The 21,332-nt window shown below is 43.2% G+C and overlaps 1 protein-coding gene across 1 annotated transcript in view; it reads left to right on the forward strand.

The window, feature by feature from the left end:
• The window catches only part of Itpr1 (inositol 1,4,5-trisphosphate receptor type 1), a 344,324-nt gene that overhangs the window by 212,043 nt on the left and 110,949 nt on the right, over positions 1-21,332 (forward strand). The window contains exons 40-44 of the mRNA XM_052719669.1: positions 2,586-2,618; positions 11,055-11,090; positions 12,247-12,294; positions 17,843-17,975; positions 20,092-20,282. Coding sequence (XP_052575629.1) covers positions 2,586-2,618; positions 11,055-11,090; positions 12,247-12,294; positions 17,843-17,975; positions 20,092-20,282 — 441 coding nt within the window. The remainder of the gene's footprint in view (positions 1-2,585; positions 2,619-11,054; positions 11,091-12,246; positions 12,295-17,842; positions 17,976-20,091; positions 20,283-21,332) is intronic.

A 21,332-nucleotide genomic window follows, 5' to 3' on the forward strand; every position in this document is an offset into this window, starting at 1 on the left:
CTAGGCTTCATCTCAGTTCTGATTTGTTACCCACTTGAAAAAAATCGCCATTTGGTAGCAGGTAAGTTCATAAATTCTGGTTGTCCTGGGGCCATCAGAAACCTGTGGTTTTGAATAGGTCCCATATTAGGAATCAGAATAGTGAGGAGTGAGTGTTTTAGCCCACTGTCCACAAGATGTGTTAGTCCAGGAAATGTCAAAGGGACTAAATGAATCACAGTTGTGTTATAGTGAAATACCTGAGAGGGGCTATGTTATAAAGAAGACAGGTAGCTCTATGGTAAAGTGTTGGCCTAACAGACACAGTCCCTACTATCAAAATAGATAGATAGATAGATAGATAGATAGATAGATAGATAGATAGATAGATAGATAGATAGACAGATAGATGGGTGGATGGGTGGGTGGGCGGGTGATTTGATGATATGGATGGATGGATGGATGGATGGATGGATGGATGGATGGGTGGATGGATGGATAGATAGATAGATAGATAGATAGATAGATAGATAGATAGATAGATAGATAGATAGATAGACAGATAGATGGGTGGATGGGTGGGTGGGTGGGTGGGTGATATGATGATATGGATGGATGGATGGATGGATGGATGGATGGATTAGATAGATAGTAGATAGATAGATAAATAGACAGATAGATAGATAGATAGATAGATAGATAGATAGATAGATAGATAGATAGATAGATAGATAGATAGAGTTATACATTGGGAGCCTGAAATTCCAGGATTGAGCAGCTCCAAAACTACTGTTGAGTAGTAAGTACCTCACGAAGGAGTGAGAAATCACATTCTGAAACAGCCACAGAGCGATTCCGGAATCAGTCTTGCCCTTACAACTAACTCTCCTAAGAACTAACTTGGAGCTCAGCTTGGTAACTAAGACCCCTGAACACCAAAGAATCTGAGAAAGGAACGCTACCAGGAGTTTGAGGCCAGCTTGGGCTGTATAGAGAGCTCCAGAATGAGACCATGTTCCCCCTCAAACCAAACCCAAGCAAAAAAATAAAAAATAAACCAACCCAGATAACATACTATTAGTTCCATACAAGGACAGGCAGGCCCCTGTGACCTAGGCCCTCCCCCAGGTCTTACCACCTGCTAGCATGTCACCAGTGAGGTCCAGCTTCCCTGTGTGAACTGCCAGGATATACTCAAACTGACTCCACAGCATAGCAAGCACTCAGGAATTGAATGAATAATTATCTTCACCAGTTGTGTCCCTGAATGCAAAGAACCAACAGTGTATTTATTCATGGTGTGAAGTATAAAAACAAAGAACATTTGAAAAATTATCACCAAAATGGTGTTGAAGTACATCTTGGTATGAAGCTGCCAGTATCTCTGTATCCTGCATCCTCCAAGAGATCAGACTTTAGAATGATACCATGATTGTGTAAATATAAATATGCATATGAAGTGCCCACTAAAGTCTGCTTTGAGTCTGGAATACATTTTGCCATGGTTAAGAAGAAGGTAACATTCCCATGGCTAAGAATCTTAAAGATTGTTCTGAATTTCTCTATAGCTCACAGAAAATCTTCAAGCCCCTTGATCCTGTTTGAAAAAATAACATAGTTTTCTTAAGTTTCGGCCCCTCTCGGTTCATTGTGGGTTTTTATTATGCTGATCTTGGTTCATATTATTAGTCAGAGAGCTTTGAAAGAAATTCAGAGGCCAGGAACTAATGTAAGAGGATATCCCAAAATTTATTTAACATTCCACTTGCCCCTTCTGAATAATCCCTGCTTTAGTTCTAGAGCGAGCCAACCTCAGGTAATGCCAGGGTTTTTATTTCTTACAATTGTCAGTTCTCTGCTAACCACGGAAGCTCCTTGGTTCTAGATGAGTAGAGTTTTGGCCTTTCTGGCTACTAGTATTTCTGTCAAACACTTAACTTTTCAGAATGGAATGTAATAGAGTTGCTGTGAATTGGCCTGACATCCTTAAACCAATGTACTGAGATAATTCTCTTGTGATTTTTTTTTAATTCCCCTGGACTCGATGCCAGTATGCCCATGTTACTAATCTAACTGGGGCAAATGTTGACCATCGCTCATCCACGCTCCCAGGTTCTGAGATATGCTGGTCTCTGCCTCCTGAAGTTAATCCCAGATCTGACTGAGCCCAACTGCAGTTTGGGCTCCTGACCCCAATAAACCAGTCAAATGAGTTAATAGCACTCTCGTCTTTTATCCTACCCTCCCTGTCTGCTTCTGCAAAAGAAAGCTCGGGGAGTTGGCTCTCAGTCCCACTCAGTTCAAGATCTCGTGTTTACAAGCAAGCACAAGGCTGTCTTGAAGCTTGGATGATGGACTCGTGAGGTTTGTTGCCTGGTGTGTGAATAGAGCGTGGCACATACTACATATTCTGTTCCAGAGCAGATGCCATTCCAAGCTGTGGCCGGGTCCGCGGTGCCTAACTTCTTTCAAATGGCCACTGTCTAGCAGCACTTGAAGGTGACATGGTTGAGCATAAGCGTACATTTGCAACTTTCTGACATGTAGATTCTTGTGTTTCCCTTCCTAACAAATCTCTTTCTCTCCCCTCCTTTCTTCTTTTCCAGCAAATTTCCATTGATGAATTGGAAAATGCCGAGGTCCTAATTTGGTTGTTGTTTTTTGTTTTGTTTTTAATGTCCCGTAGTGGCGTCTCCATGATACCCTTCCAGTTAGCCCTGTACTGTGTCCGCTGGTCTCTGCGTTTAGCGTCTGACTTTGTGTAGTGTGCCCTCTGAGAGTGAGCAGGGTCGGTCCTGTCTGTGTTAGTATTTCCCTCCAGAACGTTTGTCATTTGTCCTTGGCTATCCCACCATCATCCAGATACAGAGTTTCTAAGCTGAGAAGAGGTTTTGATTATCCCCTCATCTCAACTGAATCTGTGGTTGATACTGGTCATTAACTTATTATGCCTGAAGCTCACCGTTGATGTTAACACGAAGGAACTTTGTTTTGTGGTAAGCATTTGACACAAAGAGAGAGAATAGGTTGACGTGGTTGGGGAGTTGTTAAAACACTACAACAACAAAACACCAAACCCACTACTCACTTGCTCTCTGTGTTGAAAAGCGTTACAAGGTTGGCAGGGGGCAGCAGGGTGTCACCGAAATATTTTCATTAGGCATTGTGAGTCCACCCCTGGTTTTAGGAACACCCCCATAGCCGTGGCTTTTCTTCCGCAAGGACTCCCATAGGTGCAGAGAGGAAGGTGTCAATCCGTGGTCCCTACACAGATCTGTCAAGTTGCACTTCCAGTACTGCCCTGGAAACTGATTGATACATGAGTGGATTGCAGGCTGCCTTCCTCTTGTTGGTTCTGTGCATTTTTCAACAGCCTTAGTGTTTTTAGGCTGTGATATGTAGTTGGTAGGGGGTACCAGCAAGATAAAAAAATGTTGTTAGGGGAAATATATATATACATATATATGTATACACACTCACGTGATTTTATTGGCTGGTGAATAGAGTGGGATAAATTTTTACTTAATTTTTTTTGTTGGATAGTTAATTTAATACCTTATTTTGGATGGAGTGAAGCTACCAGATTAGACATGTTATCCACTGTCTTTACATTAACTTAATATACTGTAGTTGAAAAATCTTAATAAATAGCTTAGCTGTACCTAAGGAAAGTTAAGATGCACCACAGACTTAACTCTGGAAGTAACACAAGTGGTTATGGATTTGGACTGGCTGCCTCAGGAATGGCATTCTGAGAAGTAAATGGCCTCTCTTAGACCACACAACTAGAGCATGGCCAGCTAGGTCTTACATGTAGCTGGTTGAGCTCCATATAGGCCTATCTGGTGAATTCTGTGTGAACACACTCGTCCTCGTTTTACTCAGACACAAACATGTCTGTGCTTTAATCAGACATGCTTGTAGGATGCAGAGGGGTGAAAAGAGGCAGACACCTGTAGCATCACTAACTGCTTGTAGCACAGTCATTTTTCCTTGTTTCATATGTAGCTTTCCTACTTCTGAACTGTTCTATACTAGAATGCCCTGGACTGAATTTTGTATGCTGGCCCCTTCAATAGTCTTGTTTCTACTTAGAGTTCTAAAGGCCTCGATTTAAATTATTCCCCTGGGCTATTGAAATTGAATTTCTTTTTTTTTTTTTTTTTTTTTGATTTTTCGAGACAGGGTTTCTCTGTGCAGCTTTGCGCCTTTCCCGGGACTCACTTGGTAGCCCAGGCTGGCCTCGAACTCACAGAGATCCGCCTGGCTCTGCCTCCCGAGTGCTGGGATTAAAGGCGTGCGCCACCACCGCCCGGCGAAATTGAATTTCTATTTGCTTGGGTACAGATTAAGTCAGGGAAAGAAAACCCTCCCTCACTGGAGTCTGTGCAGCATTATTAATACACTGTGTGCACCATAGTAATCAGTTGATGTGTTTGCTTGCTCAAGATACAACTTGGTTCTCCTGACTAGGAGTTTATTGCTTGCTTATGGAAAGATTCCACAGTTGGAGCAGGTGTGTTTATAATTATACTCTAGGAAATAGAATACTGTCTGTTTATAAAGGAAGAATGTTCTGGCAGGCACTTAGATTCTTTGAAAATTCCCTGAGGAAGCAACTGTGGCTCCCCTCTGCGTAGTTACCCCTGGCAACAGTCAGAACCCTGGGACACCAACACCCTGTCCCTGGTCCCTCAGGCTATTGGCTCTGGCCCTCTTCTCAGAGATGACTGATTGGCCTTTATCATCAGCCCATTCTGGAAAGCACCACAGCTCCTGTGGTGCGCGCCCCCCACCCCCAACCTTTCACCAGTGTGTGCCTGTGGAAGCTGTCATCCATCGCTGAGCTTCTGCAGAAGTTTAATGAGAGCTCCTGCTGGCTCAGTCCTGAATCCTGAATGTGCTGGGGGGAGTATGAGGCAGGCCTGGTCTCTCTACCTCCTTGTTGGTGAAGAGCTACTACCTTTTGATGATAAAGGCCAGTTGTGCCTGTCTGCAAAGAGGTGCTGCAGACAAGTTAGGGAAAAAGAAAAAGCCTAAGGCCTTTGGCATCCATGGCAGGACTTTGGGGAAGAGGGTAAAAGAAGGACAGAGGCATGACCTCCTCGTAGGAGGGAATGTGCATTGTATGGGCCCTTCCTAGCTGCCTCCTAGAATAAAATTTCATTTGACACCAGAAACAGGAAGGTGTTGGTGTTCATGTTTCTCGGCAAGTAAAGAGGCAGTCTCCATCCTTTACCCCTGACTTGCTTGGTCTTGTTCACTGGAGATAGGAAGAACAGATGGCAAGGGGTGGGGGTGGGGGTGGGGGATAGGGAAAGGAAACTACCTGAACTATGTCACACTTGATGGATTGTTAGATGTGTGTACTTGGGAGTATGCATCCCCCACCCCCACCCCAATCAAGATATAGCTCCCTCACTGGCCATAAATGGGCACCAGCTGATGCTAAAGATGTAAACCTGTAAAGTTACAGGCACTGTGTTAAGGGCTGGATACAGTGTGCCCCCAAATAGACACAGTATCTTCCCTGCTGGAGATTTGCTACAGAGACTATACAAATTATTGTAAAAATTACTCCAGTCTGTCACAAAACATGATAGAAATTGCATGGAATTATGGGAAATGTCATCTGGAGACTTTTCCCTGAGCCAGAAGCTTAAGTGTTCACTTCAGAGGTCAGGCAGGCATCAGATGAGTAGCCTCAAGGCAAGACAGCACCCACTTTTCTAAACTAAGAAGTGCCTTGTCTGTTGAGAACATGCTAGAAGTTCAGGCAGAAGTAGTGAATAACAGAGTGGTCCACCTAGGTTTCCTCATTTTGTCCTTGAAAACTAGTTGGGTGTGCACTGTAGCTTGTTGGACATGCCTATTAGTTTCCATTTGAGATGTGATCTGCGCTGAATTACTGTCACTGGGAGCTCTGGTGACAGCTAGCAACTTGGCTTTCCTGTACTGCAAAATGAAAAAAAAAAAAAATACTAGACAGACATTTCGTGTCACCCAGGGTAGCTGTAACCTGGTTTTATTTTTATTGTGCCCTTAACTTCTCTCACCTCTAGCTCCTCCTACAAGCCAATGATGCCACAGATGAGAAACTTTGTAAAATTGAGGATGTGCGAAGGCTGAGGGGGGAGACAGAGAAGCTGAAGAATTGTTAGATTTCACCTTCAGGGGGCGTGCTCATGACGTCCAACCCCGGTGGAGGCGTCCTACTTTTTACATTGCTGTGAACTGCTGAGTTGGGCACCTGCCAACATTCAGGCAGCCGTTACATAAGACCTTTCTTTTTTTCCTGGAATTTAGGATCACTGCTGGTGTGCGACCTTCAGCAGTAATTGCCAATAAGTGCAGCGGGAGTGTTTACTCTTAGACACTGGCAACCGCAGAGCAAACTCTCCTCGCAGCACACAGAAGCCACTGCAGAGTCTGCTGAGGGCATCTTCTCTCTTGACTTCCTTTTTCTTTTCTTTTCTTCTTCTTCTTCTTTTTTTTTAATGCTGAGATTATTCCAGAATGACTGAAGTGGTGTAATTGAGTCAAGCCAGATTGCGTTTTTAAATAATGGACCACACTATTGAGTTCTGATGAAGTCTCTCTGTAAGATAGGCATCAAACTGCATGAGTAGAGCCATGTCATTTTTAACTTGTTTTGTTTCTAAAAGCAAATACAGTTAGAAAGAGAATTGTATTTGTAGATGTGACCATTTAAAATTGCTCTTGTCAGTGCTAGAAAACTTCTATTTTTGGCTCAGTTTTCTTAAAGCTTTCTTTTCTCTTAATGAAGGGCTTTCAGAGGCTGAGAAAAGATGGCCTGGTTAACATGTTTCCTAGCTCATTCACTCCTGTTTTGTTTCCTTCCCCTGAGGCTATAAGTAGATTAAAAAGCAACTGAGTGCTGATTTAGGGCCAGAAATTATAAATTCTTTTTGCTATACTGACATATCAATCTAGCATACATGTCTTGACTTGTGTTCAATTTCTGCCAGGATGGTCCACATGGACACCGTGTGTTTAACAGAAAATCATGGATGCCCTGGGGCCATAGAAGAACGCCTGTTAAAGACAGTAGAAAGCAAAGCCTATTCACAGGCCCTGCTGTGTGCTGGTCCAATAATAGACACACATGAAAGGAATGGATGGAGAGATGGACAGGTGTGAGGGGGTTGCTGAATTGCAAACACCAGAAATAACCTAGGAAGTCTCTGGGCTTCTTTGAGAATTACAAGGCATGGTAGCAGATGTGTATCCCTCTATAAGAAGTCAGGTACTTTATATATAAAGCAGGCACATGAGTATCTTCGATGCACATAGCCCATTACTTGACTGACATCAGTTAGGATGCCCTGATTATTGGCCTCATCCAGGAAGGACATTGAGGGCCCAGAAACTACTACTTAAATGTTTGCTGGTCATTTGAGTCTCTGTTTCTATTATGTTACCTTTTGCTGAACTTCTCTGAAAGTCCTGGGAAGACTTAAGTCCAAGGATCAATGTGATGAAGCAGTCTGGGACACTGCTTGATTTTCAGGTTCATAACTAGGCATGTTAATCACCCACCAGCTTCAGAGATTTCACTGTAATTAGAGGTATCAGCAGCATGTGCTGTGAGAGAGAAATAAAACCTAGAATATTTAGGTCTTAAAATGTTATTCCTTAAAATGTTCACTGAAGAGCCGGGCGGTGGTGGCGCACGCCTTTAATCCCAGCACTCGGGAGGCAGAGGCAGGCGGATCTCTGTGAGTTCGAGGCCAGCCTGGTCTACAGCGCGAGATCCAGGAAAGGCGCAAAGCTACACAGAGAAACCCTGTCTCGAAAAACCAAAAAAAAAAAAAAAAAAATGTTCACTGAAACCTTGCCATTCAAGTAAAATGATAATAATAATAATAATAACTGTTGAGAAAAACTAAATTCATTGATCAGACCCTACTTATATTTACTTATATTGGTATCATATTTACATAGCTATATTTGGAACATGTATACTTTATTATTATATTTATCAGAATTGCATCTTACTGCCATAAAATCAGCATATCCCCAAGGAACTGTGACTTTAATCATCAGAGAAGGAAGTGCCAGTGTGGGCTGTTGCTTGTTTTATCTAATTACATTCCTGCTTTGGTCAGGTCTCTGTCATATGCCCAAAAGCAAGTTGTATTGTTTAGGGAACTTGGCTGTTAGATTTTTAAAAATGAAGTTTACTGACAATAGACTATGCACTACTTGATACTGTAGCTGGAAGGAATCCCAGCAATGCTCCAGTCTCCCTGCACAGGTGAGGAGGTGAAAGCGCGCAGGGAGGCTCTTTGGTGACCAAAGAGTCCTCACAGAGACCCTCATCACATGACACCAGCCAGTGCTCTTGGCTTGTCCATTGTGGCCCACTAATAGAAAAACACTCCAACTTGTCCTTCCGGGTAATAATGAGGTCTCTAAGCATCCTCTGCTGTCCTACACAGCTTCATAAGATTTTCAGGGGAAAACTTTAAAAGATCATTTAAATTTTAAGAGCAAGCACAATCCTCTAGGGAGACGAGACAGTGCAAGTGCAATCATAGAAACAGGGACTTTCCTGATCTCACACTAAGAAAGAAAACTGGACACCCAGGAGCCTCTGCAGAAGAGTGTAAGATGCTTCTCTGGGCAAAGAGAACGGAGACAAAATAGAGAATTAAACAAGAAAGAAAAAAAAAAAGGATATACCAGTTCCAGCTTCATCTTCTTCATTTCCTTTGGCTTTGGTTTTGTTTGGCAAGGGAATGAGAGGGTAGCTGCTTGGGTTCCTGCAGGAAATCCCTGCCTGTAATCCTTTTGTTCTAATCATATAGAATGAACCTAAAGGACATGCCCATGGGAGTGCGGCCAACACAAACGGTCGAAGCTGGTGCTTTCCGTCTCTGTCTCCGGCTGCTCGCACGGCTGCTCCAGCACGGCTGCTCCAGCACGGCTGCTCCAGCATGCACGAGCAGTCGCTTTCACCCTGCCGTGCCTTCCCGGTCCGGTTTGCACTGAGGACAGAAAGCAAAACTGTTTACACAGTTTCTGGTTTTTAGCCTAAAGCAGGCAGGAACGTAAGAGCAGAGCTACAAGGGCCTTCTTGGATTGTGTTACTCTGTTTACCATTTTGACAAGACACACACCTCAGCTCTGATGTTATTTTCCTGGCTGTGCTGAAGGCCTTTCTGCCATGGTGTTTCTCCCGACCCTCGTCAGGAGGCTGGGTGCTTTGCACCGGCTTTTTCTCCCCAGAAGTGGTAGTGTTGGATTACTCTTCTCTGTCTAGACCTAACTGAGCAACCCTCCCCATGTGCCTCTCTACTTTTGCTGGAATAGTTTGGTTCCATTGCTCTTGGATTTTATCAGTCGAGAAAATAAAAGAAAGACCATTTTTAAAATTACATGACAACAGCTTTCTATTAAGGGTATGTCTTCCACTGTAGTGATCCAGTTACTAAAGTGGTTGCCTTGAGCTGCACTGCAGCACCCCCACCCCACCCCCACTCACCCCAGGTCTCACAGTTTCTGTCTGTCTTCGAGACTGGCTTGCCACTTACAGCCACCTTCTGGCCTAAGGAGAGGTGCACAGTGTACAGTGTTGGAGAGCAATAGCAGAGGCCAAGGTCATATGGTTACAGCATGAACCTTGGCTTCATTCCATGGCTCCAGACTGCACCTTGCACCACTCAGCCATGCTGCTGGTGCATGACTTGGGTCCAGGGCAGCCCAGGTAGGATCTGACAATTATGTCTGACGTCAGTTTCCTGTTCCACGCACGTGTCCTTTGGCCAGACTCGTGGCACTATCTTCATATGGAGTGGTAGACTTTTCTAGCCACACCTTTTTTGAACTACCCCCTCCCCCTCTCTCATACACACAAAGAGAGAAAGAGAGAGAGTTCATGTGTGTATCCTTTGACTGTATCTTTGACTGTATCTTGCTCGCTTTCTCTCTATCTCTCTTTCTCTCTCCGGGGTAGGAATGTTGAAATAGAGTGTGGGGTGTTTACGAGGTATGGCAGGAATGAGCCCAGGAATCCCGTCTGTGGTAACCTGAGGGAGCCATAAGGTTAGAATAACCATGCTCAGAATGGAGAAATTCATCTCATTGTCCCAGAGATGTTGGAAGAGACTAGTCCACCTGCTAAGCTTCAGCAGGAGCCATCCGCCGCAGGATGGCGCACGGAATTGCAGAGACAGGAGAAAGCATAAATTCATAGGAGGCATGTGTCCCTACAGAGTGGCAGTGAGGAACCTTGCCAGGCTCGAACCGTGTTACTGTCTGCCCCCTTGGTCCATTGCTGGGTTTACCCAGACCTCCATTAGTACCCACAGCACAACTTTCTTTCTCATTGCCCAGCAAGACACCCATAAATAGCAGCTCTTCCTTCTTGGTTAGTGACTCTTCCAGTTTTCTTATTGCTGTAAGACAATGCCTGTCTAAAGCAGTGGAAGGTGTAAAGGGTCTGTTTGGGCTCACAGTGTATAGCCGTCATGGCTCGGAAGGTGTAAAGGGTCTGTTTGGGCTCACAGTGTACAGCCGTCATGGCTCGGAAGGCACACTGGTGAGATCGGGTCTAGCTGTGATACACCAGGCGACTGGTCCCTTGGACCACAGTTCAGACGTAGAGGAGATGAATGCCGGTGCTTTGTTGGTTTCTTCCTTTCTCCCTTTTTACAGTGGTACCACTCCCCACCGGGGCACATCCTCTCGCCTCACTTAAACCTCTCTGGAAATGCCTTCACAAACACACGCAAAAGTGTGTCTCCCGGGTGATTTCAAATCTAGTCATGGTGACAGTGAAAATTATAATCATCACAGTGATAGTATTTTATTTTCTAATTTTAAACCTGTATCTCATATCAGTCAGCTTTTCCACCACATCCCATTTACTTTAAACATCAAGCAGTTGGTCCTCTCGACAGCCCAGCCCCCAGCAACAGGTGATTCAGCGAAATCACCTCTCTGTGATCTTTCTCTCCATGTTTTGTCCTTCAGTGTTGGTCTGCAGACTTCTCTGTGGTCTGTAAAATGCAAATGCCATGACTAACGTGCTTCGTTTTACTCCCAATTAGCTACCACAGGCACCGGAAGCTGAGAACTCCACAGAGGTGTGTTGCCCACCTGTATTTGCAGTCCTCGCAAATACGGGTGCTTCCAAGTTGTCCCATTTGAGTGTGTGCATTGTCATGATGAGATGTCCATTCTGCTGTTGGGCATGGGAAGGCAGGCTCTAGCAGGCTGGAGACTGATCATTGCTGTGTTGGCTGTTTTGGGGTAGAAAGAAAGTCCTCCATAGGTGGAGCGAGACTAAACAGACTCCAGGAGAGAGGTTGCATGCACCCTTGGAAGGTCTTCACTCATAACCCTTTTCAGTCTAGACATGAGAAATTCTGGAATGTTAAGGCCTTTCTGTTGTATGGATTGACTTCAGACCATGTGCAAAGATCATGTACTTTTGAAAATCAGGACATGAATCTCTAGTTTTCGTATTAACTACTAAGACAGTTGCACAAGGCAATGTTTCTGTCCCATTCTTCCCAGCCACCAGCTACACTGGCTGAATGAAGGACTAGAGTTGCTTCTAGTAAGATCAGAGAAACTATTAGAGCAGGCATGTTTCTAGGTGTGACAACTTCCTTTCAGACACTGTTGATAAATCACAGGAGTTCAAGCTAAAATGAAAGGTGCTTTATCAGAGAGAAGGCTATCGGAAATGATAAAAATCAAACACAAATGATAGAACCCCTGAGGTGCAGTGCAGATGTTTTCCAGTGATGAGCCTGTCATATTCTAATCAGAGCTCTTGACTAGCAGTGTTGATTAGAATACTCACGCACTGGTGGGCTAGGGAGTGCAATGGTTTCATGTATGTGCCTGACCCATACTGTATGTATCAATGTCCTTATGCATGTGCTGTTCAGGACTGCATGTATGAATCATAAGGACCTGCCCAGTTGAGTCTTGCTTTACAGCCCCTTTTGGGTTAATATAACAGCATATCCTATGAACTGCCATTCATAATCTTTGCAAAAAACAATATTGGTCCAAAAGCTCATTTGAAACAATGTTGTGGGATAAGGGGTTGGGACAACTATTAAGCAGAATCTAAAGTATTCATACCTTGGGGAAAACCACAAAACATAATTCTTTTATGTAACCTTGACTGTGTATGAGCTCATAATGTATTTTGTATGTGACTGATGCTGAAGATGGTAGTGTTTCCTTAGTGCCATACTTAAAATGGAATTTCTGCATGCTTAGCAGGAGCTTGAACCAAGTCCACCCCTGAGACAACTGGAAGACCATAAAAGGGTATGTAGTCTTGAGTCTCATGTGTTGGGAGCTAATTACTGTAACTCCCCACTCAGCCACACAACTATGATTTAAAGACAGCTCTGTTGGTGTTGATATTGTTCAAACATGAATTGGCTTAGGGCCAATCATCCTCTTTGTCTAGAGGTGAAACTAGCTGGCAGTTCTGTTATCTACCTGAACAGAACTGTGCACAGCCAAGCTCCAAATAATAGCCAAGGAAGCATTTCACACCTTCCTTCCCGGTGATGGTTTTTAAATAGGTGATGGGGGCAGCTTTGTGCTTTTACAGTGACTAGTGATCCTTGCAGCCGGCTTACAATAAACACAAGAGCTCAGTGCCAGCAGAGCATAATTACACCACCCAGCTGGGAGAGTGCTAACTTCCTCCTTTTTCCTTCCGCCAGTTTTTTACATGTGGGAGCATGTGTCCCAACAAACACATGCACCTTCTCACCAGTGGATTGTTCTAGGGGCACAGCTTTCATAGTTGGCTTCTGTTATTTAACGTTACACCTCAGCCTTTGGTGGGACAGAGATAAATAAGTCTTTGAAGACTAGCAGTCACATAAAGCTCCCCAAATTAGGAAGGAATTTGTAATTTTTTTTGTCCTCCGACAAGGAAACAAATGTGTATCTTATGATAGATTTCTAAGACAAAAGACTGACACTTTCTTTTACAATGCTGGCTGTGTGTTGCCAAAGAATTTTCTAGAAGGTCATATATATGCATGGACATGCTGACCAGCACTGATTTTTCACATTCCCCATTTCTTGAAGAGAGCTGTGTATCTCAGTTTTCTGAGGACTTATTCAGTAGTGTGCTAAGACTTCCATGGAAGCCCACATGTCAGTCTTTAACGGAGTGTAAGCGGGCCCAGTGGGAAGTCCTTCTTCCTCCTGACACAGGTTGGAGAGTTCAGACTCAGAGGTGTAACATAGTGCCCCAGGTCACCTGGTTAGAAAATAAACAGTCCTTGTGAAGACTGTCATGGGGTTGCGATCATTTGTGTCATGGAAAATGTATTCCTGAGATAAATGGGTAGCCGGAGGTAGCACCTATGTTCCGTTCATATACCCCAGCCCCTGCCCTGTTCCACTGTCGATATTGTTCAGTTATCTTGCCTTGGTAGAGAAATAGGTTTTATGATTTCTCCAGCTAAGGAATAGTTCCTAGGAAGTTTGCATTCGGGCCAAATTTGGACCATGATGCCCCTCTAAACAGCTGGTATCCCCTGCCACTCACTGGCTAGGGGCATATTACATTTTCATCTTTTCCATTTTTTGCCAGCTAGTAAAGAATTATCCTGTATCTTGAAAGTATCCAGCAAAAGTACCCAGCCATCCTTCAAGGGACTTAGCATAAAAAAACAAAAGAAAAGAAAACAAACAAACAGTATTAGAAACAGTCCTCTTTGGCTAGGTGCTATATGTGTGATTTATAAGTTATTTCATGTCTCTGTTTCCTGGTATCTTCCACTGTATAAGGGCAATGATACCAGTCTGTGTCCCTTAGGACAGTGACACTGAGCTGCGCACAGGAAGCACTAAGCCCAGTGTTTAAGACAGAGAGTCATGTTGTAGTTTGAAATACTTAAGTGATTTTGTAGACAACAAGGTTAGGAAAGGGGAGGTATTTTTTTCAATTCAGATGCTGTCTTAATTACTAAGATGTGATAGACTCAAGGTCTGAGAGGTGATCTTGCCTAAAGCATAAGCTCTTTCAGTGACTGGAACTTAGGAACCCAAAAGGCCACCTCCATCTCCTTTGCAAATGATGCGTTGACTCTCTTGGATGTCTTGTTCAGCACGTACCTGTATTTCTGCCCAGCTCGTTGGCCACTACTCTGTTAGAAAGGAAACTGTGATCTCAAGACTAATATATGCCAGTTGTCATTATTTGAACCTGACACTTACTACAAATGAAACTTTCTTTGACTTCTCATTTTCTCGGTCTTGGGTAATACTTGCTATGTGCGGAATTTCAGACCTGAAGACACACACCGGGTATTTGTTTGTAGGCTCTAGATGCAGACACTGCAGTGAGGAGAAAACTGGACTCCGCAGCTCAGCGCCAAAGCTGAAGTGACATCACTGGGGAAGTCACTGTCTTCTCCTTTGTAGTCAGATGCCATGTCTTGGTACATGGCGAGCAGCTTAGCGCTGTTGGGTAATTTATATCAAGATGATTAGGAAGGGTTTTCTCTGAAGATTTTAACTTTCCTTAAATTAAACCAATGGCTCAGAAAAATACTAGAGATTTGCATAACTTTTAATAATGCTTATTCATGTCTTCCCTGTTCCCTTTTATCTAAAACCCTGTCTTTATTTTCTACAGAAAAACAAAGCAACTTCAATTTATTATTTTAAGAAGAAGCCAAAGCAATTCCTATTTGTTCTGTTCTTTTTACATATTTAAATTTCTGTGTGCGTGTGTGCACACATTCTCTCTCTCTCTCTCTCTCTCTCTCTCTCTCTCTCTCTCTCTCTCTCTCTCTCTCTCTCTCTCTCAGATGAATATATACCTCAAACCTTATAATAAGAGTGGGAAAGTTTGTGGGTGGGATGTGTTCTACACCCTCCCCCAATAATGAGCACATTTCATGATATTCTCTTATGGGGGAAAATGTACCATTTGATGCATCTGTTGCTATGGTAACTGCTAGGGTTTTTCTGTTGAGGAAAGGCAGAATGCAAATGTGCAGTCCCTCTGTATCAGTTGGGCATCCGGGCTGCATAAACACGGACTTCCTGTGCAGAGCCCACATGTTCCCTTCTTTACCTCCTGCCTGTTTAATCGCAAACAGACCCCAGTCTTGCTGTTTCCCTTCAAAACTGAGAGCTGGAAAGAGAACAACCCCTGGGAGCTGAAAGCCCGGGTCCCCTTGGTCCCAAGTAGAATTGTTATATAAAGGCTCCGGCATACACGTTTGCTGACTGGCTCCCATCACTCATCTTTTGATTTGACCACCCAGTTTTTCTGTCTTCCTGACTCTTCTCTTGATGGTGACATAGATGGTATGAAAGCATGGTGACAGATCTTAGGTCTCTTCACAGCTGTGAGGGGACCTACTTAGAGGCTTCTGCACCTTTATTTCTAAAGACCTGCCTTCTCCCAGACCCTGTTCTTGCTCAAACTAAGTAGAATACTTGCATCCAGCTGTTTTTAAACCAAGATTATAATCTCTCATTGAAGACAGAGGTCACCTGTCTTTCCCAATTCTTTCTTAGTAGCTCTTGAATGTTTCTTTCAAATTTGTATTCCCCTGAAGTCAGCTTTTAAGTCCCCCGTTTCCTAGTGACAGCTTTGGAGAGTGTGGACAGGCTTGCCCAAGCCCGTGGGATAGAACACCAGTCAAGCTATATCTTTATGTCAAACTGGGGTTTTCTGAGCCATGAAACAGCCTTGTCCTGGAACTTTCTCTCCCTGGCAAGCATTTCATTTCCAAAGTACTTTTAAACACTGCAAGTGACTTCCTCACTGGAAACAGTCTTGGCATTTTGGATTTTCTATTGGTCCAGGTAGGAAATGAGTTTCATAAGCTGACACTAGAAAATGCTCCCCGTTTGTGGGAGGAATTGAGATTTCGGGGTTTGTTTTGGTTGTCCCCCCCCCCATTTCCTGCATTCCCATTCATTTAAAAATCAGTATCAAGCTTTCAGCACCTTCCCCCTTCATTGGTTTACTTCATCCCTGTGTGTCCCTCTGGGCTCTGGCTACCAGCATAAATTAACAAAGGGGATGGATGTGGCAGTATAGCTCTGGTGCCTGATAGACCTTTACAGTTGGCAGGGTCCAGGCTTTCTGCCTTTTCCTTTTCTCCCTGGTTGCCTGCTTTCCTGGGAACATACCTCCCCTCACCACAACTCCCCCCTGCCCCGTGTCCCCTTTCAACACCCCCTGTGTCCCCCGTCACCCTCACCCCCCATGTCCCCTCCCTGCTCCTTTCTCAAACACCCCCCCCCCCCTTAAAGTCTCCAGACCTATTCTCAGCACTTCTTAACAAATCACTTAAAATTCTACTGACTCATGCTTCAGTTCCAGGGCTCCTCAGAACTCTATTTTAGAGACCTGCTAGTTCTTAGCACCTCCCTCTGCTAGACTTCCCACTTAGGTCTCATTTGCTGCCCTGGAGGGAATCCAGGCCTTACTACTTTGCCCCTGGGAAGCAGCCCAGGGTAAACCCAGATGAGTTGGTGGTCCAGGACTCCCTTAGGATTGGGATGGCAAAGGGGTTAGAGCTGAGAACAAGCTCTGCTCCTGTGTGCTGGCTTGTTCAGGCACCCTAGTGCTGGGGAACAAGTCAGATTGCTTCTGTCAGAGTTGTAAAAAAGGTTATTATGTCCGCTCTCCAGGATTTCATTGGTGGTTATATTTTTAAAGCTTTTCATTAGAAAACATTTGAAATGCATGTTTTAACGGAGTTGGGAGAGTTTGGGCAACTTCTATCTATAACTCCACTTCAACTATCAACTCATGTTCTTTCTTACCTCTTTTATATCTTCCCTGTTTCTCCTTTTTCCTGTGCTGCATTTAAGCAAATCGTGATATTGTTTCATCCATAATGCTTGTTTTTGATCAGCGTTTTTGAAATCTCCCATTTGTCCAGTGGTTCTCAACCTTCCCAAAGCTGTGACCCTTTATTTAGCTCCTCATGTTGTGTTGAGCCCAACCATAAAATTCTTTTCGCTGCTACTTCATAACTGTAATTTTGCTGCTGTTATGAATTGTAATGTAGATATCTGTGTTTTCTGATGGTCTTAGGTGACCCCCCCCCCCCCCCCCCCCCCCGTCGCCGCCCAGGGGTTGAGAACCACCTGCTATCTCCTGTAGTGGTGTTTTCCTCACCATTTGGCCCCATAGCCATCTTTGTAAGAAAGGCTTGCTGTCGACCTGCCTACCAACTTAACCTCTTACTATAGTGTCTTAATATTTTCTTGGCCAGGCTTAGTGTCATACATCTGTAATCCCAGCACCTTGGAAGTAGGGACAGAAAAACACAGAATTCAAGATAATTCTCAGCTATGTAGTGAGTTTAAGGCCATCGCTCTGCTAGATACTGCCTCAAAACATTCTTCCCCTTCTTCAGGTCTTTGGGAGTAAACACTCTGCCTTGAGTAACATTTTTATACTGCTATGTGGAAGCTGACCTGTAAAATTTGCAGTTTGTCCAAATTTTATGAGCTTAACCCAAAAGGCTTTTCATTTTTTTTGTTGTTGTTGTTAGTTGCCCTTCAGAATTACTGTTCTGTCTTTATCCTTGTGTGAGAGGCTACTTCAGAATTTACTAGTCTAGATTGCCACCAGTTTTTCCAAATAAAAATAAAACAACTTATGTTCCCTGAGAAAATATTTGAAGTTGACTTCAAAGTTTTAAAAATGATTTTTATTAATTTTTTTTCCACTGAGTGAAACTGGGTCAGTTATACCTGAGTACCCTTGTGTGGGGTTTTGTTTTTGTTTTTGTTTTCAATTTAAATTTAAATATTAGTCGCTCGATTATGCTTTAAATTTGGGATCTGATTTCATTATCCTGTTTGAATTAAGGGTGAGGCACTCAGGCAGATCTTGGTCAACCGTTACTATGGAAACATCAGACCTTCGGGAAGAAGAGAGAGCCTTACGAGCTTTGGCAATGGCCCACTATCGCCAGGAGGACCCAGCAAGCCTGGGGGAGGAGGTAGGCTATGTGCTATGCTCATGAGCATTATGTGGGAACTGAGCATGTCACAAGGAGCCGTCTGCTTTTGCCTGACAGCTGGAAACTTAGATGTATTTGCATTAAAAGTTTGTTTTTATTTTTTGTTTATTTTTGTTTTGCAGCTTCTTTTATCTTTGGGCAACCATTAGCTCGCTGCATGAACATGCTTTCCTATAAGAGCATTTCCCTACATCCCTACATATATATTTTGCATAATCTTTTGCCTCTCTTTCTCATGCAGTGACTCTCTTGTGATACTTGGATGATGATACAGGAAACTAGATTTCATTGTCCATTGCCCTGTGCTTGTGAGCAGCTGTATTTGCTCATAAAGTGAGGAGGATAATGGCAGCCAGAATGGTGAAAGTTAGCGTTTATTATGTGCCTACTGAATGCCATGAGGGCTTTTCCAAAGACTCTTCATGTTACCCATTTACATGACAATTACTATTTTTAGCACAGTTTAACAAAGGATTGGAAGCATATTTCAATGTGTGTCCATGTTCTCATGGGAGTTGACCAAAAATTTAAAAAAATAAAAATAAAAACACTTAAAAACAAATCTTTAAAGGTGGTGAAAGTTATTTTAGGCACAGTAACAGGTAAAAGTTTTCAATGTTTTGAACTTGCTGGCAAATTTTACCTAGTTTAGGTTTTAGTGGAGCCGGTAACCCAGTGCTCAAGACACAAAAGCGAGTTGAGGCGCAGTCTTGGAGTTGTGGTTGTAGGGCAGATTCAGATCCGTAGAAAGGTCCATGCAAAACATAAAAATCATGTTCTTTGGGCTCTGCAGTTGAAAGCACTTGTTGCACTTATAGAGGACCCAGGTTTAGTTCCCAACCCTCATGGTGGGTCACAACCATCTGTAATTTCAGTTCCAGGGGATCCAGCACCCTCTGCACACATCTAAGGGCACAAGGCACTCATGTGGTGTACATAAGTACATGCAGGCAAAACATTCATACATCTCATTTTTTAAAAAGAATCCTAGTATTTAATATATTTATTCTAGCAGATTCTAGGGAGGTGTTTGGTTTTCCTACTTGATGAAAATTTGAAGTTTGTCTACCTGGTTCATGTAGCTTTGCAGGCTTCAGTGATGGTGGGGTTCTTGGCCACCCCAGAGATGAAATTCAGCTTTTTTCAAATCCCAAATACCCCATGATTCTCACAGAAACATTCCTCATACAACAGCTCCAAACTGTTTCTCTTTATTTTCGGAGGTGTTGTTTAACAGATACATGAGGAAATCGGGAGGCATCGAGATCAGGATACACCAGTATGGGCTGCCTTGAGTAGCTACAGCAGACGTTCCACAGCTATTAGGGCTGCTATGAGAGGAGTATTGTGTTGAGCGCTGTAGGGAAATACATGGCTTTTTGCACTCTGAAATTACTCAGACCATTTTTCTATGTTTTATTGTTCCAGTTATTGCTAATAATAATTGAAGGCATGCTTTTAAATATGAACTTTCCAAAAACCGATCAGAAACCATTCCCCTGAGTGGCACAGACCCTTTCCTCTTCACTGTATTCATCTTGTCTGAAGGGCTGTGATGATGGGACTTCATTTATTTTCCTCACAGCACATCATTCCCCCACCGTCTCCGGCTCTTGTCTCCATGTCAAGCACTGCATTAATACTTGTTGAATGAATACACAATGTGGAAGGAGAGTGTGTTAGAGTGAGGACTGGCTGCTGGGGATTGTTTTAGGTGATGTTTTCTAAGAGGGATCTAAGAGATGTTCCTTTCAATTGGACTCTTAAACCAGTTCTTAGTAATTATGCCCCCAAGTCATTCTATTTTAAGAAACCGTATTGGCTGAATGGCTTTGGGTCACTTGATGAAAATGTATCATTTTTCCTTCATCTTGTCTGCCTGAATTCAGGACCATCTTTGCCACTTGCAAGTTTAGGTATTCTCAGACAAGCACCTTCACCTCTCTTAATAATCAACACTTTGCTGTGGGCTTGTTGAGAGGGTTAGAGGAAATAACATAACTGTTTAGAGCATTGAAGGTTGGTGCTTAGTGAATATGCAGAAATGCTAATTGTTCCCAATGTCCTCAATAAGAGTAATGTTCTGTCTTTCCAGGAGGAGGTCCTGGATCCAGTTCCACGAGCAGGGGCGAGATGAGCCTGGCTGAAGTTCAGTGTCACCTCGACAAGGAAGGAGCCTCCAATCTTGTCATCGACCTCATAATGAATGCATCCAGTGACCGAGTGTTCCATGAAAGCATTCTCCTGGCTATTGCTCTTCTGGAAGGAGGCAACACCACCATCCAGGTAGGAAGGCAATGTGGCAGCTGGTGCCGTACCCTGGTTCTGAGGGCCAGGTCCCCAGGAGGTGCTGAGACTTGGTCTTATGAGGAAGTGTTCATTTTGCTCACACTGTGACTGTTTTGTCTTTTCCAATATAGTTCCAAAATATCAGATGTGTTTGAAAAATGGAATAGGCATGTCGAAATGGATGGCTAAAGTCTGTTTATAGTCTTTCTTCAGGAACATAGATGTTCTCATCATTAGATGGACAGGAGAGTGTGCAGACTCAGTGCTGTTTAGAAGAACTAAAATTTTTACCTATCTGTTGACTCTGTTACTACTGTTAACTATAAACTTTACTTTTAAATTAAAAGTTCAATGAAAGCAAATGACTAATAGGGAAAAGAGATTCAGGCCAGGCTAGTCAAAGATGAATAAATGGATTTTTTTTGTTAGCTGAGTATGATATATATTTTTAAATAATACTTGAAATAATAATATATTATTAAAATATTTAAACAATATTAATTTTGGCAAATGTCTTTGAAGAGACTTTTTAAAAAAGGTTTACTTACTTGTATGAATGTATGTGTGTCTGCATGAATTTATGTGCGTGATATGCATGCAGTGCCCATAGAGTCCAGAAGAGGGCATCACATCCCCTTGAACTGGAGTTACAGGCACTTGTGAGCCACCTTTTGTGAGTTCTAGCATCAGAACTTTCATGGTCTGTAAAAGTTGTAAACCTTCTTCTCTCTCCAGCCCCACAGAGTCCATTTAAAGGAATTTTCATTTACGTATATATAACAATTCTTACATATAAGTAGCTTTTTCTTTCCTTTTCCTTTTCTTTTTTAAGATAGGACCTTGCTATATTGACCAGGCTGACCTTGACTTCCTGTCTTCAGACTGTTCTTCTGCCTCAGCTTCCCTAATAGTGGGGTTACAGGCATAGTTACGTTACCATGCTGGACTAGAAACGCCACTTCAGATGATTCCTTTTGTTTTAAAAGTTGTGTGTTTATGACATGTGTCTCTCCATGAATCCCAGGCTGACCTGGAAGTCACTGTGTA

Source organism: Peromyscus californicus, unplaced genomic scaffold, assembly GCF_007827085.1.
Source record: "Peromyscus californicus insignis strain IS unplaced genomic scaffold, ASM782708v3 Scaffold_6__1_contigs__length_162567912, whole genome shotgun sequence".
In the NCBI taxonomy this organism is placed as follows: Eukaryota; Metazoa; Chordata; class Mammalia; order Rodentia; family Cricetidae; genus Peromyscus; species Peromyscus californicus.